This window comes from Lutjanus erythropterus, chromosome 23 (assembly GCF_056507025.1).
Source record: "Lutjanus erythropterus isolate fLutEry1 chromosome 23, fLutEry1.hap2, whole genome shotgun sequence".
Lineage (NCBI taxonomy): Eukaryota > Metazoa > Chordata > Actinopteri > Lutjaniformes > Lutjanidae > Lutjanus > Lutjanus erythropterus.
Window position 1 is genome coordinate 4,744,735 of NC_139339.1, and position 27,755 is coordinate 4,772,489.

At 42.9% G+C, this 27,755-nt stretch overlaps 2 protein-coding genes across 2 annotated transcripts in view; one reads left to right on the forward strand and one right to left on the reverse strand.

The window, feature by feature from the left end:
- Positions 1-902: 902 nt before the first annotated feature.
- LOC146305471 (carbohydrate sulfotransferase 12-like) lies at positions 903-3,511 on the forward strand. The gene is made up of 5 exons (XM_084711874.1): positions 903-1,018; positions 1,628-1,797; positions 2,071-2,214; positions 2,371-2,669; positions 3,065-3,511. Exons 1-5 carry the CDS (start codon positions 916-918, stop codon positions 3,303-3,305), a joined length of 957 nt encoding a protein of 318 aa, XP_084568000.1. The 5' UTR covers positions 903-915; the 3' UTR covers positions 3,306-3,511.
- A 479-nt stretch (positions 3,512-3,990) lies between these two features.
- Positions 3,991-27,755, reverse strand: part of sema4f (sema domain, immunoglobulin domain (Ig), transmembrane domain (TM) and short cytoplasmic domain, (semaphorin) 4F) — a 68,011-nt gene continuing 44,246 nt past the window's right edge. The window contains exons 2-15 of the mRNA XM_084711873.1: positions 16,469-16,617; positions 15,710-15,769; positions 10,444-10,542; positions 9,548-9,659; positions 9,032-9,151; positions 8,699-8,853; positions 8,419-8,600; positions 7,689-7,830; positions 7,362-7,575; positions 7,120-7,229; positions 6,877-7,022; positions 6,501-6,556; positions 6,196-6,386; positions 3,991-5,697 (exon numbers count right to left, since the gene is read on the reverse strand). Of these exons, the coding sequence (XP_084567999.1) occupies positions 4,990-5,697; positions 6,196-6,386; positions 6,501-6,556; positions 6,877-7,022; positions 7,120-7,229; positions 7,362-7,575; positions 7,689-7,830; positions 8,419-8,600; positions 8,699-8,853; positions 9,032-9,151; positions 9,548-9,659; positions 10,444-10,542; positions 15,710-15,769; positions 16,469-16,617 (2,444 nt within the window). The 3' untranslated portion in view covers positions 3,991-4,989. The remainder of the gene's footprint in view (positions 5,698-6,195; positions 6,387-6,500; positions 6,557-6,876; positions 7,023-7,119; positions 7,230-7,361; positions 7,576-7,688; positions 7,831-8,418; positions 8,601-8,698; positions 8,854-9,031; positions 9,152-9,547; positions 9,660-10,443; positions 10,543-15,709; positions 15,770-16,468; positions 16,618-27,755) is intronic.

Consider the following 27,755-nt stretch of genomic DNA (forward strand, 5'->3'; position numbering starts at 1 on the left):
CTTATTTTAAGTTTTTATTTCCTTATTCAAGTCAGATGAGGTGCAATCACTGCCACGATTATTGATTAAATATCCATGAATACTTTTCTAATTGGATAAATTCTCAAGATTAATCACTAACACCCTTAATCCAAACCTGCCCTGGTTTTTATTGGCTCGTTTGTGCTCAGATCACCTGACTGGGCACAAAAATGCAGATAAAGGTCAGGATATTGTTATATGTTTTAAAAAGTAAGTATATTACATGGTGTTATGAATACTTAAGTACAAGTAAAAGTTCAGACTTCAGAATCTCCACATAAAGATACAAATACCCCAAAAAATCTACTTAATTACAGTAAGCTGAGTATTTGTAATCAATTTGTAATCTGCTTCCACCCCTGCTTTTCATATAAGACTTTGTTTGAAACTAAAAGAACTAATTAAATGACTGGGAGGGCTGTGACTTTGATTGAACACACAATAAACAGGTGTGGCTGAATTATCCAGCCTGGACGAGGATGATGCAGAGTCAATACTGACTGCGTAACAGTCGTCACAGCACACTTGTAAAGAACTAATCAAACAATATCTGCATGTGTTTCTGTGGTCTGAGGTACTAATCTGTGGTTTTCTTTCACAGATCGTCCGTCCGTGAACTTTTCAGCAAGGTGAGTGACGCGAGCATTGATTTATTGTGTGTGATATTTGATGCTAGTTGTTTCTCTGCAAATAGATTTTGTTTGATTTATTCAGTTATCATTACTTAATTTGAAGGATGCTGAAACAAATGCATGTGACTTCAGCTTTGATTGACTTTCAGAATCGCATTCAATCACAAGAAAATGAATAAGGGATATTTTCTTTTACCCTGAGCCACTCAAGTGTCTTTCAATTTGCTTTTGTTGTTTCTTGTTGACTGACAAGGGCTGACAGATGGCTTCGTGCCTACAGTTCGTGCTGTTCGTTGGATTCGTGGGATCCCTGGTTCCAGTGATGTTGTCCATTTATGAATATAACGTGACACAAGAAGTAAAAGGTAAAGTGTGTGTGCATATGTTCTATTTGTGTTTCAGTATCAGTTCCTGTTTCGTATCCTGCTTGTGGTTAGGAACAGATGTGATTTGTTTGACTGATGTTTGCATTTTGCGGTCAACTGCACATGAGATGGTTTGGGGATTTGGAAAAAGAAGACTAGGTGGAGCCATAGAAAGTAGATCTGTGACCTCGCCCTGATTATAATTCTATCCAACTCTCATTTCTTCAGACAATATTTGGCCTTTGTCATTCCCTCAAAAGAAGAGCCAGCAGCTGTTAGTAGGGGTGTAATGAATCACTGAGCTGGATAAATATATTGATCCAAAGTTCAATGATCTAATATGATTGATGCAAAATCAAAAAAACCTTTATTTTGAAATTCCCATGTCCTTTTCATGAATGTCTGGACAATTTTCTGGACAGTTTAGTTGCTTTATGTGAGTTGACATAAATGTAAGTGAATGTGTATTATGGACACGTCTGATATCAACTGAGGGCTCTAAATTGATTTAATCGAAATCTAATTGTGGCAGACTTTGTGATGACGATGACGACTTGTAATTTACACCCCTAACAGTTACAACACATGTTGTTATTCCTCTTTTTGCAGTAGAGGGGATCGATCAGGAGCTGAGACGGAAGCTGCTGAGAGACATGTGTGATGCTGACAAAGAGGCACATGCGGGGGGGAAACACAGATTTGAGGACATGTCGGACATTGACTTGAATAACTTCATCGTGGATGACAAGCACCACATCATTTACTGTACCGTTCCCAAGGTGATGTAGACCTAAACACACGCGACGCACTTACAGTACACGGTGTGGAGCGCGGGATAAACACAGTTCTGTTAAACTGTTAAATTGCATTGTCTTGTATTGCATCATATCGTGACAGAGCTGAATCGTATCGAACCGAATCGTTGGCCATTTAAAAGTTTTAAGATATATCGTATCGATGAACATATATCGAGATATGTATACACACCCCTAGTGTTTACATTTCTTAAGGAGGCAGCGTGGCCTGGGATTAACTCTTGTTCTCGTCTACAGGTGGCGTGTACCAACTGGAAAAGGGTTTTGTTTGTCATGAACCAGAGTGAACCATATGATGATCCCATGTCCATACCTGGTAGACAGGTCCACTTCCAGAACCAGCTCATTCACCTAGACACCCTCCCAAGAGCAGAGATAAAGGTCAGTCCAGGCAACGACACCAGGAGTGGTACAAATAGAAAGTGTACTCACCTTTATCTGGAGATGTGAAGGCCTGGGACTCAGTTAGTCCCATTAGAAGTTGATTCAAACAGAACAGACGGAGAGGCTTGATGCATGTTTATCTGTTGACTGCAGACAAAGCTGAAACACTACACCACGTTCCTGTTCGTCCGGAACCCACTTGCCCGTCTCGTCTCGGCTTATCGAGACAAGTTCATGAAGCACAACAAGCACTTCTATGACACCTTTGCCCGGGACATTCTACGCCTGTATGGAAACCAGACTGAGCCGCCGAAGACAGTGGATGAGGCGTTTACGTCCGGCGTGCGCCCCTCTTTTGCCAACTTTATTCGGTACCTGGTGGAGAAAGAGAGGCAGCCCTTTGAACCCCACTGGAGGCAGGTGACCCGCCTGTGCCACCCCTGTCTCATACAGTAAGGCCATGTTTACCACCAGCTGTGGCTTTAAGGCTCATGTTTGTGTTGTTTCTGGGAATTCAGGTGCCGCTGTAAAGCGTCTAAGTGACGCCCTTTCCAGTGTGCCCCATGGGACCTAACTTCAGAAATAGTATGATGGCGAGAGACAAATTATTCTTGATACTGTTTGAACTGTGTCACATATTACGCATATGTTTTTGGTCAATTTAAGACACAATTTTACAAGTCAAGAAAGTTGAAGTTTGTCATACGTTTGCCGTGGTTTAGTTTACCCGAAGTGTTTTATCCCGTGACTCCTGGTCCTTTAATTAGCTATAAAGAGGAAGAACAGGCAAGACCTGCTGTCGTGTGATTTCACCTGTAGTTTGACACTGGTGTGTTTTACTTCTCAGGTATGACTTTATTGGCCATCACGAGACGCTTCTAGAGGACGCTGAAAAGCTGCTGAAGATCTTACAGCTGGACGGCAAGATTAAGTTCCCTCATTCCGACGAAAACGTGACTACCTCTAATTTTGAGTTGGACTGGTACAGCACAGTGCCCCTAGAGGACAAGAGGAAGTTGTACAAACTCTATGAGTGGGACTTCAGGCTTTTTGGCTACCAAAGCCCGGACGATTTCTTCGATGGTTGAGATGAAGTCATGACTTGGACAACTTTGTTGACAAGTGTGTTATCTAATTTATTTTGTTAATCTCTTTCTACTCTACACCGCTAACATATGTTGGCTAAAAGCATTGGTTAAAATGAAACTGACACAATATTTATTTCAAGGTGGTTTTCAACATTTGCATGTTTGACAATGTGTGGGTCCGTACTTCCCAAACTTTTCTTCCAGTTCTCAAAAAAAACTCAAGGCACTTTCAGTCATGGCTGAACTGATATTATGTTGTGTAAAATTTTGTACAATGCTGGGGCAGGAAAAAAGGAATGGGGGGTGGGGCGGATGGCATACAAGACAAAGCTGGGAAGTAGCAGGGTCTCGTTCCAGAGTTAATAAATTATGTGGTATCGGATCAGTGTGAACTTTAGAGGTTTTGGTATGTGGATTTTGTTCTCTTTTGACAGAGTCAGGTGAGCTGTTTTGGTCTGTTCCTACTCTTTGAGATAAGATAAGATAAAGTACAATAAACTTTATTGATGCCACTCATTATAGCAGCTCAAGGATAAAATTACAGGTAGCTCACAGTTAGCTAAGCTAAACTAACCTGCTGCTGACTGTAGCTTCTCATTTACCATACAGGAGTATATTCACCAAAATCTCAACCTACTCTTTTAATAAACTTGAATGATGATGGAACAATTTCTGTGGCAGCGTGTACTTTTGCAGAAGTTTTTTTAGGCTTTATTACAAAACAACATGACAAAACAATACACTTTTATGTTGGAATCCACACTCACAAAACAAGGTGATGGTGGATTTGTGTCTGGCGAGGTCCATTCTGTGCGGCTGAAACAAATCCTCTTGAAAATCATTTGTTTTCTGTCTCAGTAACAGTGAATGTGATCGGTGACAGATGTGATCAGCTGTAGGTCACGTACGTCTGACACAAATCTGATAGGGGACCTTCAACCCCATCGTCCTCGTGACCTCAGCGTGGGCGGGGACAGCCCCGTCACGCTCGCTGCGGCCCGTTGGAGGGCTCTGCAGCGCCTTTATGGTTCTTTAGTCTCTGACAGTGACATCTCTCTGCTTTGAAGCCTGGGACCGGTGCAGTCTGACCGGGCAGCCTGTTGCTCAGCAGTCAGTCCTTTGGTGCCTTTGGACCCGTCAAGGTCTGGGATTTGAGTGTCAGAGAGAGAAACAGAAGCAGAGAGACAGAGAGGTGCTGAGAGATTCAAAGTGCACTTTTTTTTTGCAGTGCCATCAGGAGAGGAGAACGACAGACAGCAAACAACAACAGAAGTTAAGGAGAGAGACAATATGGCTTTTCCATGTCTACACACGTAGACATTTCATCTTTGATTCTTTGTAACATTTAAATTGCGTGAAATCACGCTCAGCGCCGCGTCCACAGTCGACTTCAGACTGCTTATATTTACAGTTTATATTTACATCTGATCATTTATTTAGCTGTGGTTCTTCTCATCCTGAGTGACTCACAACGCTGGAACATGTTGTCTGTCTTTCCACACGTTTCTCTCACATGCTTAGATATAAATTTATATATTTCTCATATATCTCTGTAGTCTCCCTTCATGCCACAGCTCCCATTCAAAGGCATTTGGCAGGAGCCATTTGGCATCCCTCCCAGCATTGTTCAGTTTATCTGGGGGATGCAAAATGGTGCAATCGATAGTAGATTTATATCACCTTTTCATATCGAACTTTCTTCACATTTAGCCAGCGGTGCTGGTGATTTAAACATGGGAAAGCTGGCCAAATCCTCCTCTAGTCCCTTTATCCCGTCCCCGTCCCCCAGCCCCTCATCCACCTCATCCCCCTCCCCTGACTCCCTCTCTACCCCCTCGGGCCTCCCCCTCTCCCTCTCCCCCGTCCTTCCGTCCAGCATGTCTGCAGCTAAAATTTCCGGGGCGAACTTCAGCCCGCTGCTACTTGTGTTGCAGTTGGCGTACAGGGAATTCCCGTGGCCGTTGCTGGGGTTGCTGTGGACCAGGTTGCTGCTGTAGCTGTGGTGACCACCGTTACCGTGGTTGCTGAGAGACGTGGTCGTGGTGGCCGTCCCGTTACGTTTTTCTGTGAGTCTGAACCCCTCGGACAGCAGGCTGGCGCTGCTGGGGGACTGCGGTGTGGCCGAGGAGCCCAGCAAGTCCCGCCCCTTCTCTGATGACAGCGAATTATCTGGCAGGTGGTGACCCTGGCGGCCGATGCTGCGCCGACGGCTCAAGAAGTAGAGGAGAAACATGCCGAGCGCTAAGCCCCCGCAGAAGAAAAGGATGTAGATGGCCAGGACGTGACGACTTCCTGCCGTTGCTACTGTTCCTTCAGTGCTGGGGCCTTTGAGTGTCAGGTGATAGGCTGCTCTGCGGCAGGGGGTGGGGTCTCTGATACCTGGTCCCGCCTCCTAGAGTCGAGTGACATGACAGAGAAGAAGACAGTTGTTTGATCTGTTTGAGTTCACCTTGTTCTATTTTGAAGTGAAAATTAAGGAATCATCCAATATTCCAGGGGGCTTTTATTGCTTTAAATGTAAAGAACAGAAAACATGACAGGAAGGGTGGGAGAGAGTAGAAGAATGAAGCACAAGTGTTTGTGCATAGTAGTCTGGGAGAATCCATGACTTTGACCAGGTCCAACTTTTGCGACACGCTGATGCACATTATGCAAATCAGTGCATCTCTGTAATCAATGACGCTGATTATGCTCTTAGCCCTACACTTATGTGGCTGACAGTTAACAAAAATAACAGTATATTTCATAAATAAAATAAAAAAGATTAAAAAGTTAGTGGTAAAATTCTTTGTAGTGTCTAAGATTTCCATATCAGCGGTTTTAGCTGATGTTAGCTGCAGGAAAACAGAGCAGCTCCTGTGATACATTTCGACATGTTTTGCATGTGTACCTGGCATGTGCAGATGTATTTTCCCAGGTTGTCCTCTGTGACTGTCACCTCCAGGTCAGAGTGGTGCTGCCTGGTGTGTCTGTGGGGAGGGTGCTCCCAGCTACAGGGCCTGGGAGACAGCTGGACGCATGGCAACAGGAGGCGCAGACCCTCGGAAACTCGCAGCTCCCTCATGGACGGGCTACAACGCCCTGGAGGGGACAACGAGCAGCGAGACAGAGGAGAGTTGTTTGCAATCATATTACAATGGAAGAATTTGACATTTACAGTCTGTGAATTCTAAAAAACGAATGAGATGCACTTACCCTCTTGTGTATCGCACTTTTTCAAGGCCTCATCTACGATATCACCTGGACCGGGCCTGAGCACACACAAAAAATGGAGTCACACTCCCACATTACATAATGTAAGACCTAGTCCTTTCTACACTTGAAGGTGGAGCATGAAGCTAGCTGAGGGTGCACAGATAAATTCGGACTAAGAACAGTTTGCATTAGTCGTTATTGGTTGCATGTCTTTTTAAATTTTTGAGACGAAATGCCAGGTGAACATTCTATAAAGTAAAATGGGTCAGTTTTTACACACAACTACACAATTTTCTAACCCAACACTGCTGCTGTCTGCCCTGCTTTTCATTTCTGGAAGCCTTCCAGTTCATTGTGATATTCCTGTAGTACTCACTCCTCCGTTGTGGGCCCGCAGGCCTCTGCCTTCCACACACAGCCCAGTCCTCTGGCTCTGGCACACACCTCACAGCTGGGATACAGAGCGCAGCCTTCAGCCTGGACGCGAGCCAGAGACTGCGGGCTGCCCACCAGAGCCCGGCCCTGGAAACACACAGGGAACCATTATAGAAACACCGAGCGAGTGTAACAGATATTTCTGGGCACTTCAGATTAATATATGCATGTCTTTGTGGTTCACCTGGTGCAGTAATATGTTGTTGACAGGCTCGTGTGAGGTGAACAGAGGAATCTCCTGCAGTAAGGTGGCATTCTGACCCACTACTGCCACCCGGTGGAGCTCCCCACGGTCTGCAACACACACGGTGAACAATAAATATCACCTTTTATCAAAAAGTTCCTCACTTGTACAGCTTTCATCTGCATTAAATCTCTCTGTGACATTTTCTGTCCTTCATATTTTCTGCCTCCGCCTCTCCTCACCCGTTCCAAGGTGCAGCACTGCCGCTCTCCCTTCATCCCCGCTGCCCATCTGCGTCACAGCCAGCTTGGTGTATGTGAGTCCCTTTCGGACCAGCAGGGGGGCTGCAGTGACACTGTTCTCCATCAGGGGGTGGTCCCTCACAAATGTCAACACCTTGTCGGGAAGCTTCAGGGAGGACTCGAACCCCTCAGCCTTCAGGGCGTTGTTCAAACACTATAAACAGTGGAAGGAAGCAGAAAAAAGAAATGTGTGACTTAATGGCATTTCACAGAGTAGAGGTGCTGATAGTACATATGCAGATGTTATGTGGTTGTACAGTGTAGTACCTGGCCGGGCCTTGGCGTGGGGACGGGCTCAGGGTTGATCCAGTTCTCACAGGTCTTCTTCAGCTCTTTAAAGGGACCATCCAACACTTTGTTGATGTCAGACAGACTGAAAACACACACTGCCGATAACTCTTCACGCTCCCTGAGAAAAAAGAAAAAAAACAGGGGGTTAGAAGCCATATAGAGAGGTGCGGGGATGAGTAAAACCTGGCAATTAATTAGTTTATTAGCATCCCCTCATCTCAAAGTCAGCAGGTTTTTGAATGGGTTTTTGTTATTTACCTGACATAAAGTCTGTGGTTAACACCGAAAAGTTAGCTGAGAAGATCGATACCACGTTCTTACTGTAGGGTAAATATAAGGCTACAGCCAGAAGACAGTTAGCTTAGCTTAGCATGAAGACTGTAGACGGCAAGCCTGGGTTTGTCTTGTAATCGTGATAAAATTTTGTATGGATTATACAAAAAAGATGAAGAGAGTTTGTGCCAAGCTAGGCTAAGGGAAGCACCACTTAGCTGCAGCTTCATATTGAACAGACAGATATGAGAGCAGTATCAACTTCCTGATCTAAAACTCTGCAAAAAAAATGCCAAATTATCTTTCAAGTTTCACTTTAATACATACAATCAATTCCATACTATCGTTTGACTATAGGAAAGCTTGTGCTTCAATATGTTTTGAGAGGAAGAAGATTGGTTTTCCTTTCACCCATGCTTGATCTTTAGCTTACCATTGGGAGGTGAACAGTCCGTAGAAGTGTGTGCTGCTGGGGTCGCCTGGCGTGTGCTGCGTGGTGAAAACATCGGTGAGGATGTTGTAGCGCTGACCGCTGGGTTTGTCTTCACACACCAGCTCAGCCTTGAGGAAGGTGGTCCAACGTCGCTGCAGAGTCTTCATCCCTCCCACGTCAGACTGAACAGATGGAGGGAGACAAATATGCCCAGTGGTGAATCCATACAAGGCGATCAATTAGTCAATCAATCGATCATCCAATCGAGAGGTTGGGTTACCTTGCAGACTCGTGCTACCCTGGGCACTTTGACTTTGGTGTAGAGGTCGTACTCTTTGGCCACCTCAGTGAAGAAGAAGTAGATTTTGTCATCGTCTCCTGTCGGGTTGTTGTCTGCAGATTGCTCTATGAAGGCTGAGCTCACAAACTCTGGATCTGGGAAACACACAGACACACACACACACACACACACACTCAATTAGACTTTACCCTGTGGTAAAGTATGATCAATGTAATATCAAATACAAGTGTTTTTGTGTTGGAGTGTCTGTGCATGTCCAAATTCGTGAAGATGGGGTTTTTTTTCAAGCGTGAATGTGTATGTGTGTCTCACCACTCAGCCAGTTGATGGATCGTTCAGTTCGGATGCGCCCCTGCTCGGGGCCCGTTGCCCGGGAGATGTCGAACAGCGTTCCCAGGAAGTTACTGGTGGCTGCTGTGTACAGGGTACCGCCTACACAAAAGACAGACAGCTACTGTAAGACTGGGTTACACCAAAAAAGATCAATTTAACCTAAGATTAGTGCTAGGCAGAGGTTTAAAAAGGTGCTAGGTTTAAAAATCTGACAAAATCCAGATTTACAATTATTATTTATCAATGTAAAACTGAAAATAGTTACTTGCTTAACCAAATCAAAATAAATAAATGTATGCATTTGAGTGCTGTCAAGGCGTAATAAAACTTTCAGCTGCTCTGTATTTCACAATAATTTCACATAATTCACAGTGAAACACAAAACGAACCTGAGAATAACACCTTAGATTCAGCCTATATCCTGATCGACCAGACAACACACACATAAGCAGATGGATCAATAAATCGGTCAAACATTAAGCATTTCTGTCCCACCTGCCATAACAGCTGTGTAGTGCTGACTGGGCTCGAAGGGACACTTGCCCTTCCCCGTCTCCATCTTCACCCCTCCGTCCTCGGCCTTCTCCAGGGTGAAAGAGGAGAGCTCCTGGGGGATGACAGGAACAGAGACCCACAAGGGCGACACCGAAGTGCGTATTAATAATGGTAATTATGTAGATTATTCTTTTCTAACAGCTGTCAAGTGTTTTATTATCCCCTAAATTAATTAGAGTGAAAAAAAATGTTGCTTTCAATTTGATCTCTACAGGTTGTCTGCTTAAAATGTCACTATAATTGACTCTAATTATTCTCTTTTATGCTAAAAGCTTTAGTGACTTTAGCGCTCAAAGTGCCTCCTGAAAAATGTCACTCACAACAACACGACTGAAAGCTTTTGTTGGTTGACTGACACCAAACATTTTTCTGAAAATTACTGAGGGAAAGTGTGCGAGTGGAGTCTGAAAAAGACAACAAAGTTTACATGTGAGTAAATTCACTGAAGTGGAAGAGAGAGAGAGTGTGTGTGTGTGTGTGTGTGTGTGTGTGTGTGTGTGTCCTTCTGCCTGTCCCTTTGGTGAAGGACTTGGGTGTGAATGATTGTATAAACCTGTCATAGAGATTCATTCGCAGCTCTTAATGCACATACTGCAGGTGCAAACACACACAATTGCACACACACACACACACACACACACACACACACACACACACACACACACACACACACACACACACCAGGTTGGAATTCTAGTGTGCTGCAGCCATATGAGTGTGTGTGTGTCTGACTCAAATATGAATTCAAGCATGCAGACACACACTAACAGGAGGAAGGCCTCTCTCTCTCTCTCTCTCACACACACACACACACACACACACACACACAAACTAACCAGGAAGGCACACTGGGGGTCGAAGGCGTAGGTGCCACACACGTAAATGCGTTCACCGTCCAGAAACTCCAGCAGACGGATGTAGTTGTTGCAGTCGACCTGCAGGGAGAGACAAAGGTTCAGAAATCAAGACAAACCAAACGAGTCTTTACATTCAGGCTCAACTGTTCAAATGTTTATTCTTTACTTTATGTTTCAATTTATCACATTTTGCATTAAGTTACTGAGGATTTGGCTCAGCTACGGCATCATGAAACATTTTACATATGTGAAACAGAAAGTTCAGTTTCAGACAATATACAACGCATAAATAAATAACCAACATTACTTATTTAAATTCATATTCAGTCAAAAACATACACTATGTTACAGCATAAATATTGAATATGTCTGAAGATAATTATAGATCTTCATATATATTACTGCATATATTTCAGGGAAAAAAGTAACGTTATACAGGGAGTGGCAGATCAAAACTGCTACTCATATAGTATTGATTACTTAAAAATATATATTGATAATCATATGGGTGGCTGCATCACTGCCAAAGGTTTCAGTGCTTGTTTGTGCCAGTAAACAACCCAGACATTTTTATTTAGCTCACTCGGGTCACATGACTGTAAACCTATGACACATAGTGGCCACAGACAGACTCACACTTCTGCATCAAATGTGTGAGAAAATGGCAGAAAGGAAACACAATGGAAATGTGGAAATGTGGTGCATCTTTTCACCTGCAGATAAAAATAGAGCAAGATGCAGAAGAAGATGTGGCAGTAAAGTACCACACAGCTTTTTCTCACAGTAAAATACAGACTGAATCCTACAATGTGTCATCATGTATCGTATCATATCAAATTGAAAAAGTTTGGTATTGTCCACCCTAATCATCTGGACCTTTCCGTGTTGATCCTAAAAAGTTGGGACATTGTGTAAAATGTAAGTAAAAACATAATGCAATGATTTGCAAATCCTTTTCGACCTGCGTGGAATTTGATGCCTGCAACATGTTCCAAAAAAAGTTGAAGCACGGACATGTCACGTCCCCTTTTCTTTTAACAACACTCAGTCAGTGAAATTCTTTCCCATCCCTGCTTGATATGTGACTTCAGGTGCTCAACAGTCTGGAGTCTCTGCACAGAAGCGCTGCTGTATCAACCACACTGAGCTTGAACAGAAAGGTCGGAGTGGTTTCTGAGAACAGCTTGGAGTATCAATGATTCTGACTGGAAATTGGAGACCCCCTCTGGTGGGACGGACACTTGAGACCCCCACTGCTACCTGAAGAGAGATCATCCATACTAACCCAGACTAAACTGCAAAAAAAAAAGCTGCAACTTAAGACCCCAGATATTCAGGCATGAATAAAACACAACGAGCACACTTATGTGCTTCTCAGTGCGTCTCATAAATACACAACGCAGATGATGTATTTGTCGAGCTCCCCTCTCTCTTTTTTACTCCCTCCCGTCTTTAAGCATGCATAGTCAGACCACAGCTGTTATGGAAAAACACCTCTTATTGTCCCTCCCCAGTGACCATGAAAGCATGACGCAGCCAGGCAGGCAATTTTTTTTTTATCTACTTGTGTGTGTGTGTGTGTGTCTTTGCGTGCCATCCTGGATTAGCTCCAGGCCTGAGTCACCTTCGCCCCAGGGACCTGATCCTCTCTGATGCCCAGATCATGTCGCCCAAATCAGCCCCCGCCACCGCACCACCCACCCGCCCTCACACTGGTACGGCTCCACGTGAGACGGACAGAGAGCCAGAGAGAGAGAGAAGGAGAGCTCAGCCTGGTAACAATGGGATCAGCGCGGGATTAGCTATTCCATTGGTCCAAATTAACCTCATTCATGCTAATGAGCTTCATTCACAATCACAATGGGTGAATCGAATGGCTCTTTCCAGTTCTTTTCTAGTTTATTCTATTCTATGTGAGCATGTTGGAGATAATTATTATCATTATGCTTCCTTATGTTAAAAGCTTCTGTGATTTTTAGAGCTCACTGTGGAAATTAAATGTCCTGCCACCAAAACACTTAAAAGCTTTCATGCTAACTGACACTTACTTACTAAGAGCAATTTTACAATAATTACAGAGAATTACAAGTGTGTGTGTGTGTGTGTGTGTGTGTGTGTGTGTGTGTGTGTGTGTGTGTGTGTGTGTGTGTGTGTGTGTGGGAATGGCAGAATGCTATTCTCTTTACCACATGCTCAACTTCATGCCCTCCTTATATTCTGCACTTAATTCACTCTTTCTTCTGCAAAACAGTACATTCTCTTTTTTCCCACCAGGAGGCTTGTTACTGAACACTGAACCATCTATTATCACATCAAGTCATATTACCATAAAACTACCTAACTAACTAACTAACTAACTACCTTTTAATTGTCCATCAAACAACTATGTTGCTTTTTTTTTTATTTTGCAATTTGAGTAATAATAGATTTCCTGTTGGACTTGACAGACCTGAGCTCAGTAGAAGAGTGTGTACCTGCGTTTTTAGTCTCACAATAAGCTGACGATGTTTTCTTCTGCCTTATGATTACTGCAATCCTGACGTCAAACTCCGGTGAAATATCATTTTATCTATTACACGTCCCTGATTTCCTGTGTTTAGTAACGTCCTGCTGATAGCAGCAGCAGAGCAGTGTGCAATCTCGCTAACTTGCCCAGATTTGCCCCTGTGACACACACACACACACACACACACACACACACACACACACACACACACACACACACACACACACACACACACACACAGACGCAGCTCTCTGGGTCAACTTCAAGGTACTTTCTTGTTGAGTCTGTGGTCTTGTCTCTCCAGTCTTAATCCACTTCTCTCTCTCTCGGTTTAACAATACACCTCATCCCGTCTTGCTCGCTCCCATCTATGACTCTTCCTCTTCCTGCATCCGTCCCTTCTCTCTTTCTTCTTATTGTAATCCCTCTGACTCACATATAATCTTGTAATCAATGTTTTCTCAGAATGAAAACACAACCCTTCTCTTTCCTGCTTTTATTAGTCTTTCACCTCTCTCTCTCTCTCTCTCTCGTTACAGTGGAAAGCAGAAAAACTGGGTCAAAACTAATTGTACTTCCCCTCTTTTAATACACTGACCTTCCGTTAGCTTTGTTTATCTTTTGATTTGACCTCAATTTGCTGGATTAATGGCATTTTTCAGACATTTTTTGAGCGTTATCAGGTCATTAGAGTGATCGCAGATGCTATGTTACCACGCTGAAGCTGGTACTGCCTGGTAAACTGTCAAAACCAACGGTTCAGCGAGACGTTACTCAACAAATGCAGCTCCAGCCAGCGTGCGGTTGGTTTACTGTAAGCGGTCTGGTTGATGTCCTGTTGTAGTGGACGCGTAATGAGATGTACAGCTTGAGTGTACAGTACGCTCTATTTAATCAGTTTCCACAGACAGTTACCGGACATCTGTGACTTCACATACACCCTGTCTTACTCTTACTCGTTTTGTCTACACACACACACACACACACACACACACACACACACACACACACACACACACACACACACACACACACACACACACACACACCCATGCATACCCCTGATGAGGTCTTGGCATAAATCCCAGAACTTCCCATCCGATGCCTAACAGCGGGTTGTGACTAACACACACACATACATGTCCATGCTGCAGCACAAAAAATAGCCTCCATCACACACTTCAAAAGTCTGAGGCCGCTTGAGTCCAATAAATTCTGCTTAAAATAAGATGGGAATATTAATACACTACGGTTGGAATTTGATGGCTTTTTATTGCATCCGACTCACTCCGGCTCCTCATCAAATCTATTTAGGTTTAGCTTTCGACGTTCTTAGCAAAAACATGCATAAATACATTCAAGCTCTTGCCAAACACGCTGACGATCAAATCTCCCCGTATTTCACAGTACACAAGAGTTTCAAATCTGGTGCTGAGGCGGCGTCACAGCGCTGTTTTAGCAGTGATTGGTTTGTCAGAGCTGAGGGACTGAGCGACTGTAGCCACGGAGCAGGCCTCAGCAATCAGGGGCAGGGCAGAGGCATACTGTACAAAATAAGAATGTGTGTGTCTGTGTGTGTAATTACTCTCACTGCCAGAGGGGGGAGACAAAGATTCTCCACTGCAGGTTTAATATTCAATACCTAAATCTCAAAGATTCACAGTAGAAGAACTAAAATTGGATTCAACAGGACATTTGTGAGACTTAAATAATTACTTTCAGTGCATTTACATAAATTATACAAAATATGTTACTGACAATCTGTTCTGCAGAAACATAATTTCAGTGTTTGTATTCCTGACAGAGGAGACAGGAAACACAGAGTCCATTAGGGGCAGACTGGAGCACAGAGGTCTGTCTCGCCTTTGGCAGTGGAAAGTGCGATATCTGTGTGGTTTGGGAGACTGACTATTGTCCATTATATCATAATTTTAGACACAGGCTTTTTCTTAAAATGCCTGATGATTGTTTGGGTTTGTTTTCCATGTCTGATGAATGTAGACTTCAGTACCTGTTTACAGACAAAGTGTTTCTCTTGGCTCAATTTGTGTTGAATACAGTAAGTCAGTAAGAGTTATAAGGTGCAAGGAGGCTGTAACAGACGAAAATAAAACTCAGCTTTTCATGACTGCTGTCTTTTAATGGATTTAAACGTGGAAACTGGGCAGGTCATCAGAATTTTGTATGACTTGACGTGGCGACTTTCTTAAACGTTTCTACTGCTTCTGCTGCACTTCGGAAGAGTTTTGCTTCGATTAACACTAAAAAACAACGAGCCGATTGGTCACGTACAGTGCAAATAAAGGAATGCCAAGAATCTTTATTTGCTTAGTTGCTGCTGGATCGTGTTGCTTCGCTTGTATCAGATACAGCGCGCATCCGAGCGGAGCGCACGCCAGACGCGCCGTCCCAGCAGCCCATTTTGGCGTGATCGCCCCTCAGAGGGAGCTCAAAGTACGTAAAAAATTGTCGAGATGGAGCAGACTCAGGCTGAAAATTTGCAGACGTTGTCGGGCTGGGGTCAGGTTAGGGCTTGAACACCATGGAGTAGGATTAGGCTAAGCCTGGACTTTTTGGCACATGCAGGACTCTGTTTCCAGACAACATCAGTATTAAGTAACAGTATTACTGGAAGACAGAGATACCGTTAACCCTTTAATGTGTGTTGGTGGTAATTTTCTTACAGTCAAATGACTTCAGTCGAAGGAGGGAAAACACACACTGACAAACAGCTCTCACCTCTGTCTTTCCCTTTGCCACACAAGACCTCCTCTTCTCCTCCGGCACGTCCCAAACGATCTGGAAGAAGTAAAAAGAAAGAATTGGATAAGTCATCATCACTTGCACATCAGTAGCTGATTAGTAAGTCAATCTTCATCGCAGCTTTTGGCCAAAGTTCCTGTTTTTTCTCCAGTTTATTAGTCGAGTAGCTCAAACCGTAAAATTCATTCACTATTAATCACCCAGAGAGTCCTCACCTCTGCAAACTCTAAACGCTGAAAGTGGCTCTGCCAACATCACTTGGCATTTTGAATCCAGTCCTTGAGTCAATTATGTCCATAATTTATGGTTACAAAGAGAGATACAGATCATCACAAACGGCCCTGGCCAAGTTTTTACAGCAATGAGCTCATAATTCATTTTTTGATCCTCGTGACAGAGAGAAACTGAGTGGAAAGACAAATGTAATCCTTGGAGTTTTGGGGGAAATGGGCTTTTTTTTGCTTTCTAACAGGGTTAGGCAAGAAAATCTATACCTCTCTTGTGTTTGTATGTTAAGTAGGATGTCACAGCCAGTTAGCTTAGCTTAGCACAGACTGGAAGAGAAAGCAGGGGAAACAGCGAGCCTCCGCTTGTACTTTGTCCAAATCTTAAAAGAAAACTGCCAACCTGCGCCTACAAAGCTCATTAATTAAGCTAATCACCTGCTGGCTTCATTTTCAGTCTACAGATAGCTCTCACAAAAAGAAGATGTAAACACACGCACACACTTTGTACCTTTTGTGGTTCTTGGTTGAGGTTTTTGGTGTCCACAGCCAGTATGGCGTCCCTGGCCCCCAGGAACAGCATGCCTGATGATTGGTCCAGTAGGAAGGTGCTGAAGTTGGCCACGCCCTTGAAGTCCTTTGGACCAAGAATCTTTTGGCCTGTGGACAGAAAGGGAAGAAAGATCCAGGAGAAGTTAACGCCGCTGTCAATCAACCCACAGCGATTCTAAAAGATGCACTCGGAGCGCTGGAAGCAGCCGAGGTTTACAGGAAACTGTGCTGCATGATCCAGAGATAAATGCACCAAAGTGCCTCCTTCACCCGCGTTAATGCAGAATAAATGATGGACAGGATGAGGTGAATCACACGCCACGTTCTCAAGAAACAGATTGAAGAGATAAAGAGATGAGGGATGAGAACAGGAGGGAAGAGAGATGAGAGTAACCCTGGTTTCACCCTGTCCTCTCACACAATCAGAGCCACAGATTAACTCCTTTAATCCCTCTCAGTCCTCATCACTCTTTTTAACTTTTTTATTCCCAGTGTTGGTTTACTTTTAGACACAATCTTTTGACTAAAATGCCAGTCAGTTTTAGTCATATGTTAGTTATCTGAATTAGCTATTTTATGTTCCAATAAACAAACGTCTACTTTAAGCTCTTATTTCAGGCTGAAGGGCATGATAATTAAAATCCAACGCAATGTTGCTATGAAAAATATTGTGATACTACACTATCTTGATTTTCCCCCCATCCATAATACAAAACAAACATCAACTCCACTCTGTTTGTCTTGTTTTCCATCTCCATTATTCTTCCTCTATTTGCCTCTATTCTTATGTTCCCCACATATTTTAATTCAGTCAAATCCACTGCTGGGGAAAAGTACAATAAACTAAATTATGCATAATCGTTATATATAATAAATAAGGCATAAATCTTTCACACGCGCGTAATAATCTCAGCTAGATTTGTCTCCTTAATCTCAAAACTGTAATATAAAATCAAATCCCAGAAGCTTTCCAATTGTGTTCCATTTATTTTTTGTTCTCTCAGTCACTCTCTCTCTCCTCCTTTATCATCCAGTACAGGACAAAGCATATTAGTGTGTGTGTTCGTGTCCCAGCTGCTGCGAGGAAAGAGCACAGCTGTGTACTGACTGTTTTGGAGTGCTGGTGAGAAAATGTGTGTGTGTGTGTGTGTGTGTGTGTGTGTGTGTGTGTGTGTGTGTGTGTGTGTGTGTGTGTGTGTGTGTGTGTGTGAAGTCCCACAATGCTGCCCTTTGTTGACCTTAATGAAAAAAAAACTCAAAAAGAACAGAAGATTCATAGCGACAGTCTCATTTCCAAAGGTGGAACCAGCGATTGGTTTCCGAGTCGTACTACACGACCAATCAAAGGAACGCGCCACAAAGGAAGAAACTCATTGTGGCACAGATTAACTCATCAGGGGATAGATTAAAGACTAATGCTGACGAATAAAGCCTGTGATGTTAATTTAACCGCAAACAAACCAGCAAGAGCAACAGAATATATTACATATTACTCATTAGACATTATTCAGTGTACTTTCACAATCAAACAGCTAATGAAACATGATTAATGACAATAACAGCCTACGCCCATGTTTGTGCAAACACAAGCATATGCACACTCACAACAGCTTCATATAAGATACTGTGTTAGTCATCATCTGCAAACTTTAGAAAAAAGTTGAACCAATGATACTTATTAAGGCCCTGTTCCATTTAGTGTAGCAGAGCCTTTCAGGTGAACCAGTGTCTTGTGTGAAGACATTAGGACAAAAAGTTTTCAGGAATTCAAGGTGAGTCATTTTATATACAAATGATTCTGGGGTTGAAGTGCTCTTTTATGTTTGTTAGCTTTCAAGACACCAACTCAGCTGAAAAGTTTCGGTTGGTTTTTGCGTTTGGCGACTATAAAGCATTAATCCCGATCGCATATTTTTACTGAGTATCCATTTCAGCATCCCTAATATGGGCATAACAAGGTGAATAATTCAACTCCAACAGGACTTTCAGGCTCCTATGCATCTGCTGGATACATGCTAACTCTTAGCAAACAAGCCGGTGGTGAATCAGTGCAACATGGTCTCCAGAAATCAATGAATTTAACTTGATATGTTATGTTTTGTTGCTAATGAACTCTGATTTTCTTTTGTAAGAGCACTGCATTTTTTTTTTTATTTCAAGGGTTACATAATTTTGCTTAAGATGTTTCAGCTTTTGCCTCTTAAGTAGCCATATCATCCTCTATAAACACACGCACAAACACACTCTCCTCTACTTAGTGTGCAGGCTTCAAATAGAATAATAGGCCCATAAATGGTAGATAGGAGAACAAACAGCATTCCTCTCTGTAATGGGCTTTTCTAACTCAGTTGATAATAAGGGAAAATCAGAGAACGGGAGAAGAAAGGAAAGAACAAAAGCACTCACTCACGCACACACCCTGCATTATTCTGCAGGTGGAGGTGAGGAGGTGACGGTGTAACACATTATAACAGAGGCGGAGTGAATTCAAAAGCAAAACAGAAAGGAGCAGACGTTTAACATAAGTACATCAACTGCAATTAGAGCTTGAAAGCGCAATGAAAGAGCGCTATGTATTTTGGAAATTCCTTTGAGGAAACATGATTATCAATTTGGCAGCTGTTGATTTAAAGATTTAAACCAGCAGCACCTTCATCCTCTGCTCCTGTTATGGTGGCTGGGTCTTAAAGTAGCATGTCAGGATATTCTGATAAATGGCTCTCTGCGTTGACATGGTTTTCCACTTAGAGCCTGTCTATGTTGTTCTGTGAAAAAAAAAAAAAAAGACCCCAACATGCTGACATCTGCCCGTAACCGAATCACAGACATTTTCTCTGCCCCTGCCTCCATCCAGACTCCCTCATCCAGTCGCTCTGAGTCTGTTTCCCGTAACATTTCACATGAATGTCATTTCTCATTCACTAAGGAGCCATCTGTTCGGCTGAAAGCCTCCAGGCGGTCAAATAGCAAGCCACGCTGCGATTGGCTCGCAGAGGGATGGCACTTCCTGAAAATCAGCCAGTGTGATGAGGGAGATCAGACAACACACACATATTTATTTAACTGCTCCTCAAGTGCAATAAAGCCGCTGATATAATGTGTCTGTGAAGCTTCTTTGTGTTTTCCCTCGATTAAAAGAAAAGTTTTTCTTCCACTTTTAAACCCTGAGCTAATAAAATAAACACTTCCCTCCTCAATCTGTCAATCAGAGCTGAACTCAACTGAAAGCTGAAGGAGATAAAAAGTGAGACAACAAAAACATTAGAGACCTCCAGAGTCTTCTGCTTTTCATGCTCGTGTCCCTTTTGTCGCTTCTCTTCATCTGCTCTGTCATCCATTCATCCTTTCATCACCCTGCAGCCACACAAAAGACATACAGCCCGACCAATAGTGGATTTTTGGGGCTGATGCCAACATCAATATTAGGGAGTGCAAAAAAATAACTCGCAACTCTTTCAGCAGTTGGGAAACAACAGATTAGACTTTTCTTGGTCTTAGGAAGCTGCAGCGTCTATTAACTGACACACTCTAACATGCACTGTATATTTACTGCCAGACTGACGACTTACTGCTAAGTTTAAGTCTCCTTCACTCACACTTATGCACTATTCCTTTAAAATAAAAGCTACGCTACGCTAATGACAGTATGCTTGAATAAAATCCAGTAGAACATATAATTAAGGCGGTTGCAGTAAACCTCCATCCAATGGGAATATGCTGCTTTGTCACCGAGTTAAGAAAAACTGTCACAGCCTTACTTGAAAGTTTAGCATTTTCTCGTTTTTGTTATAACAGTGTATAGTGTATATATAAATACACACAGAGACAGCAAAGTAGACGTGAGTGTTAGTGACACAGGCCAAAGGCAAGGTCTGCAGAGATGTCCTTGTACGCTGGTCCTCGCCGGCTATGTAGGACACACACATATAGACACACGCACGTGGGGCCACCACCTGCTGTACACCCTAATGTAGAGAGATGATTCCTAGAGCGACACCATCTGCCCTCCCCGCACACAGTCACACACACACACCTCTAACCCTATGCATCCAGGCACACACTTCAAAAAAATTAAAAAGGTGTCAGAAAGACATATAACTTGCGGTTTGTCTTTTATCTGCATGATGACATACAGAGCCGTGTGTCAGAAGCACTTTATGAATAGATTTGATTTGACATGTGTCACACGGGCAGAGAGGATGCTCGCCAGGTTGGGTAAATGCCTCCTCTTTGACAGCGGGAGCCTGCAGCTCACCACGTATCAAATATCACCTCCCGCCTGTGTGTCTTTGTGGCGTGCACATACTGTGCCCCTTCATGTGCGACGCGTGTATGTGGAGATGTGCGATGGGAACGTTATCAAATAGAGACAAAGCCGAGGCTAAATCTGATCTAAAGTGCTTTTTCTGTCCTGCATTTACGACTAAAAGGGATAGTTCAGGTAGTTTGTGTAGCTCTCTCCAAACCAACCAAACTCCATAGGCAAAATCAGTAATTTATACCCAGCAGAATACAGGAGTCACTGGTCTACTGCTGCCTCCATGTGCTGGTTAGTTTGTGTTATTGTGTGACTTCATTGAATCTAAACTTTCAAAATCACACAATAGCACAAACTAACTGACAGATAGAGGCAGCAGTAGACCAGTAACTCTGGTTTTGTGTGAGGCAAAGTTATTGATTTTGCCAATGGAGTCTGGGGACTGTGGAGAGAGCAGCATGAGGCTCATGTAACAGCTGTCTGCTGTCGGAAAAGACCGTCAAACAGCAAGGTAAAGTGGTGAAAATATTCTACTTATACAAAATATGTGACGTACACTTGCCGTAAATGCTCCACTAGCTAGTTTTGGTTTCATTTTATGTGTTTCAGCGCGATCAATACAATTTTTTTCCCAAAAGCACATTTAAAAGCAAGACTGAAATTAGATCCAACTTCATTAAAGTAACGTTAACTTCGTAATTACACTTTTAAGACCTGTCAAAATCATATTTCAGACATGAAATTCAGATTATTGAATTTTCTGCTTTTTAAGACTTTTTTTTTTGCGATCTCAAAATCCTGCAAAAAGCTCCATAAAGTGAAGGGAACTGCAGGTTTGGGTGGTAATTCTCTTTAGTCTCATTATAAGAGAGATAACATATTGTGCAGCTTTACGTATGAATCGGAAGCCAGGTGTTGCTGTTTAAAAGAACAAGCATCCCACACAGTGTAATCCCTGGATAAATAAAAATCAAAAATAGAGCAGCGGTTATTAAAGTGCTTTATAAATGCTGTGACATAACGGGGGTGTAACTGGGACAATAGACAAAATACAGGATTTACCAGAAAATGAGGAACTTCACATTAAGAATTATCTGGATGACATGTCTGGAAAACCTGGCGACCTTATACACGCTGATGAAAAAAAAAAAATCACACCCAGGGTATATTTTAAAAAGCGACTGGTGTGAGTATAAATGAAAAATGAATAAGTAGTCCTAAAATACAAAATCCTCTCCCCTGCCATGAATCATTCATTCATTATACATTAAACATGACTGAGAGGCAGCCAGGGAGAGAGACCAACAGAGTCTGTGTGTGTGTGTGTGTGTGTGTGTGTGTGTGTGTGTGTGTGTGTGTGTGTGTGTGTGTGTGTGTGTGTGTGTGTATGTGTGTGTGTGTGTGTTGTGTCCATTAAGGGTTTAATAAACTGGCTTTTGCTCTGGGGGACCAAACCTGGTCTCTGGCTGCAGGGCATTGTGGGATTGGACCAACCAGGAAGTGATAAATTATACACCTCCCGCCTTCATCTGTCAATCAAAACTGACGGGATGGAGAGAAGAGATGCAGAGAGGCACACACACACACACACACACACACACACACACATACACACACACACACACTCCTGCCCCCACACTCTCTTAACACACACGCGCGCACACACACTCTGAGCCCCTACGGTGAGACAGGACACAGCTGCACGATCAACACAGTCCCACACTCTGCAGAAACACACATTTATAGCGCTATCATCCACTCAGCTCAATGCCATTTTCCAGCTGCGGTTTCCTCTGAATTGTTCAGCAGCAGTCACACAGATGTACTCCACAGGTTTAAAGAATACACCGGCTTTTTGACGGAGCGTCCCATTAGAAGAGCAAAGCCATTAGCGGGCTCCCCGAACACTTCTGCCTGCATTACGATGAGTGATAGCAGACGAGTGGCATCATCCAAAGTGAGACAATCCCCCTGTCATTTATGCACGGGTGCAAAGCCTACTGTGGGTTTTAAAATAGAAAATAAATGATAAAAAATAATTACGGTCGGGGCCGATGTTGCCAAGGGTGTTACAGTATTTCAGGTGAACAGTGTTCTTATTTTTAACCCAGTGTTTCCCCTACCATTGCCTTGGGGTGCCCTCACCTCCTGAAAGAAACGTAATATTTTATTTATGTTATTTACCTGATTTGTGTGCACTCGTTTCATTTCAACTGTGTGAGACTCTTTACCTCATTCTGCTTGTCATTTACTGTTGCACAAGTTTCTATCCTCTCCTCTGCTCTCTAATCCCCTCCACACACACACACACACACACACAGCAGAGCAGAGGAGAATAAGGTTGAAGTGAAGATAACATTACTCGAGCTGACAGTAGAGCTGTGATGAGAACGGCATTACCGCAATACCAGGGTCATGTGATGCCTACCGCAGGGCTGAGCTCATTAACGTCACTGCTGCAAATTTCATTTTGAAAGGTCAGTCTCATGTTCAGATCAGCACACCGATCAATTAATGCATCTATGGATAAGCGCCGTCACACACAAATCAGGCACACAGCCTCCGACTGGTCGGCAAGTCAGCCTCCGATTGGTCGAGAGACGCAACCAAAGGCATCAGCAACTCAAGATGGAAAAACTGATAAATACTGTAGCTAGCTTGGATTTATCACCATGGATTTATTTTATTTTGTCTCCAAAAACACACTGCAGTTAAAGGTCGAATTACAAAGCTTCTGAAAGGAAAGGCACAATGCTAGCATTAGCATTAGCTTAACATGAGCCTTTCCTGCTCATCTTACCCAATCGCCATCACTTTTCCAGCAGTGGGGAAACAACGGACGAGAATTTTCTTGGTCTTGAGAAGATACAGCGTTTTTTAACGGGCACGCTGAAACCTGAACTGTACATTCACTGCCAGAACAACAGCTTACTGCTAAGTTTCTGCTCGGCTGTGAAGCATCACCATCTCACCATACCTCAGTTGCACATCGCACGCACTTATGCCCCGCCCTATTCCTCCTGGCAGCCACAGGTGTGGTTTTAGGTGTGAGGACAGCGAGAAGAGTCCACGGAAGTTAGCCAGTGTTATACACGATTAGAAAGATAGTTCATCCAATCACCTGCCGAGTGGTTTCTGAAAGCGCCTGCCCTTTTCCAAACAGTCTGTAAGGACGACTTCCCAGACGGTACTCTTTAACAAACTATCTGGCGTCGGGTTACGGTAAACGGTAGTGTAATCCCTCTAAAACCAAAGATGGACAGACGATGACCAATAATGTCTGAACTTCAGGCCAAAAATACCCGTGTTAGTTAAACACATCCAACCTAATTTGGCGACAGTGGATGTTAGAAGCTCTGCTGCCAGGATTTATCACTAATGTGGTCACCATTCTTTTCATTCCAAAGAGGCTTTGAAAATGAGCCAAATGAGTGTAGGCCTACATGAAAAAAAAAAAAAAAGTTGGGGTTTGAGGATGCAGCAAGAAGGCAGCCATCATAGCACAGCTACAGTACAAGCAAGTATATCATAGGCATTATCACCTAAAATAAAAGCCCAGTATTGTTATGTTGCATGTTCAGAAAATGAAAATGACTTCCACTGAATGTTTCTGTCTGCTGCACACAGACATGGCAAAGTTTATTATAAACAGTAGCTTAATTTGAATATGATTTACCAGAGGGAAAAAAACCAAAAATATAATGTCTGTTCCAGCGTCCAGACAATGTAAATAGTGCTCAGATTGTTTCTGTGTGTGTGTGTGTGTGTGTGTGTGTGTGTACTGTTTGGTTAACCCCTTCTTATTGTTCTTAAGTGGCTCATTGTCTTTGCTTTGATTGATGACAGAAGTCAGCTATTCAGGCATATCCTGTCTCAAGAGCTGTTTCTAGAGCGCGTTAAAGTACGACAGCGAGGCTTTTTCAAAACGTGATCTGAAACATACAGATAAATATTTTTGGCCACGTCTGTTGTCCTCTAGACTTCCTGTTCTTCTTTCACCTTAGTTTGCGAGGACATCACAGTCTCATTTATCATACGTGTGTGCATGACAGAGATCAAGAGAAAGTGAAGTGAAAAGAGAAAGACAAGCATCCTCTTGTAGTGGTCACAGTCAATTTCAGCCCCTTTCAGTCGATGAACGGGCCTCACAAAGGCCTGAAAGCATCAAAGCCGTGTGCTCGTTAGATCTACAGAGAGGCCGGTAATCATTTAGCTCCCGTTAGCGTCGCTCTCCACATACCAATGCAGCTGAACGCTACTGACGCTAAAGCAGAACATCTGCGTGACACTTCTCTATGTATGGACGCACTCGACGTTGAAAAGTTAATCTCACTGAAGTGTTTGCAGCTGTGATTTGGTTCGTTTACTTGCAATCATATCCAAAGAGACAAACCGCAAACAGAATTTGCAGCGGCCAATCTTTCTTTAAGGTTGTGTACAAGTTTCTGAGAGAGCAATCATGTCTCACTAAGAGCAGAATTACACCATAAGATGAAAACTTGAAATACATTAGATGAGGCACCGTCACAGCTAAATTATAAACTCTATAGTGTAATATAACCAATATAAGACAGCGCGCAAAACAAACTTGCCATAAAGAAGAACAAGGTCACTCTGAGTACACAAACACATAACAGAGCCTTGTACCGAGGTCCGTCGAACAGCTTATTTTGTCCTTCGAGTTAGATTCATTACAGCCACAGTAAAGGCTTGCCTGTGTGCCAGTGCGTCTGCACATTTCATCAAGTCCAATATAATAGTTTGTAAAACCTTTCATGGCCACTTTAATAAAATCTAAAACCAATTTCACCCCCGAAATGAACGTCTAAATGAAAAACCAGTTCGTCCTATCAGAGTAAAGTGTCGGTGCGTGCGTGACTGAGCTGATTTCTTACTAAGAAAAAAAAAAAAAAAAAAAGCAGTATACTGAGAAACATTAGCAGGGAAAAGAGACGCAAGAGTTGTGTTTAGTGACACTGAAGGTGGCTTTTAATTTAAGTAAGTCAACAGCAAACATTTTATGGTTCTTCAGGGATGTGTAGAGATGCTTGGAAAAGTTTTAGTTAATGTACAAACATATTGACAGCGGCAACAAAAGCTATGATAGAATATGATACACCTTAGGGTAAGACTTTCTAATACCCTTCATCAAGTGTTCATAACTTGTGTAATTGTTTGCTTTGCAGATGCAGAAATCATTAAAGTTCCCATGAAACATCTAGCTGTGTGCTTATTGCTTACATGTTTCCTCCAATTTCCAGCTAGGGAGGGATTTATCATGGACACTGATTGGCATTTACAGAAGCCAACAGCACCCCCCGGCCCTGCTATGATGCATCACATATGTAATACTGACACTTAAAAATCCTTTTTGATTTAATGGGAACTTTAGTAAGAACAAGAATAGGTTTGCAGGGCTCCTTGGCAGCCGCTCATCCTTTCTGTTTAGTAACAAAATGCTTCTTCAGTAAAGGGTCACTTCCTGTTAAGCCGTTAAGTCTGTAGTTATAGAAGTTAAAGCCGGGGTGGACAGTTTATTTTTGGCACCTTTGGGCAAAAGTTCTGAAATAACATTTAAGCATGATGTGATTCAAGTGATCTGAGAGGAAAAATAGCTTCATTCCAAGAATGAAAGTATTTTCTGACCTCAGAGCACGACAGCAATCAACCTTCTTTCTTGAGAATCGCTTACTGCGCCTTTAAGATGTCGATAATAAAGAATTCTTACAATAATTTGTTGTGTATGCTGTTGTAAATGTTAATAAACTGAAATTCTGGTCCTTTGGAACGGTTTTCAACAAGACAAAAGGATTTTTTCACAACCTGGCAACCCCAAAGTAGTTCTTAGTAGTTATTTATATTAATAAATGTTTTGTTAAGCGTTTAGTTACGACTCATAAACCCTAAAAGTGCCTTATAAGGCAGTGGTACCCACTTTGTAGTGCATATGTGGCCTTCCTGCGCTCAACTCAGTGAAGTGAAGACATCAAAAACACCAAATGACCCCGAATCACATTGCTGGCCTCTCCTTTGAGGTTCCACTTCACTTGGAGCAGCAATACACACACACAAACACACACACAAACACACACACTCACATACACGCTGTGCAAAAGTCCTGAGGGAAGTGGAGGATTACCAAGTGTAAAGAAAACAGGTTGGGAGAGGAGAGACAGGGAAGATTGGAGGAGATGTAGGAGGAAGGAAGGAAATAAGGCGTCAGAAAGTGACACAAGGATATGGGAGAGGTAGAAATGAAGGTTGTAGGAAGGAAGAAGAAGAAGAGGAGGAGGAGGAGGAGGTCCAAGGTTGCGGTGGCTGATTGTCCATGTCATCACTTAACACTCCGCCACTCTTCTTCTTCTGTGTCTGTTTATTATTCCGTTTCTTCCGGGGCACATGTTTATATTTGGACGATTTTAGATGAATAAAATGGTAATAATAATAGGCATTGGAAAAAAAAAATTCCTTTGTGTGGAACCGCATTGCTGTACCTCCAAATCTCTCGCCCTCTGCTCCCACTTCCCAACCTCCCACAACCTCTCCTTCCACTCCCCCAACTTCCCTCCCACCTCCCAGCTCTCTCCCTGGCTCTGGGTGATAAGCAGTAGCACTACTAATCAGGCTTGCCCTAAATTCGCCCATGCCCTGCAGGATTAGCATGTGCGAGTGTGGGAGCGGTGTGTGTGTGTGAGAGTGAGAGTGTGTGTGTTGGTTTAGGAACCGGTGCCTGCAGCGTTCACTTCATGTGTGTACATAAAGCCCAGGGTGTATGTGAGGGAGAGTTTCTGTATGAATGAGTCACTGAATCAACACAATCCTGTTATTTTTATCTTACTGTAAGTAAAACTGTACTGAGATATAATAAAGCCATCGCGTTGCATAATATAAATATCTCAGCATATTATCCTACGTCATCATGAATCTTTAATATGAAGGAGGAACAGCAGGCCTTTAAAAAGTCTTATATATATTCAGTATATCCACA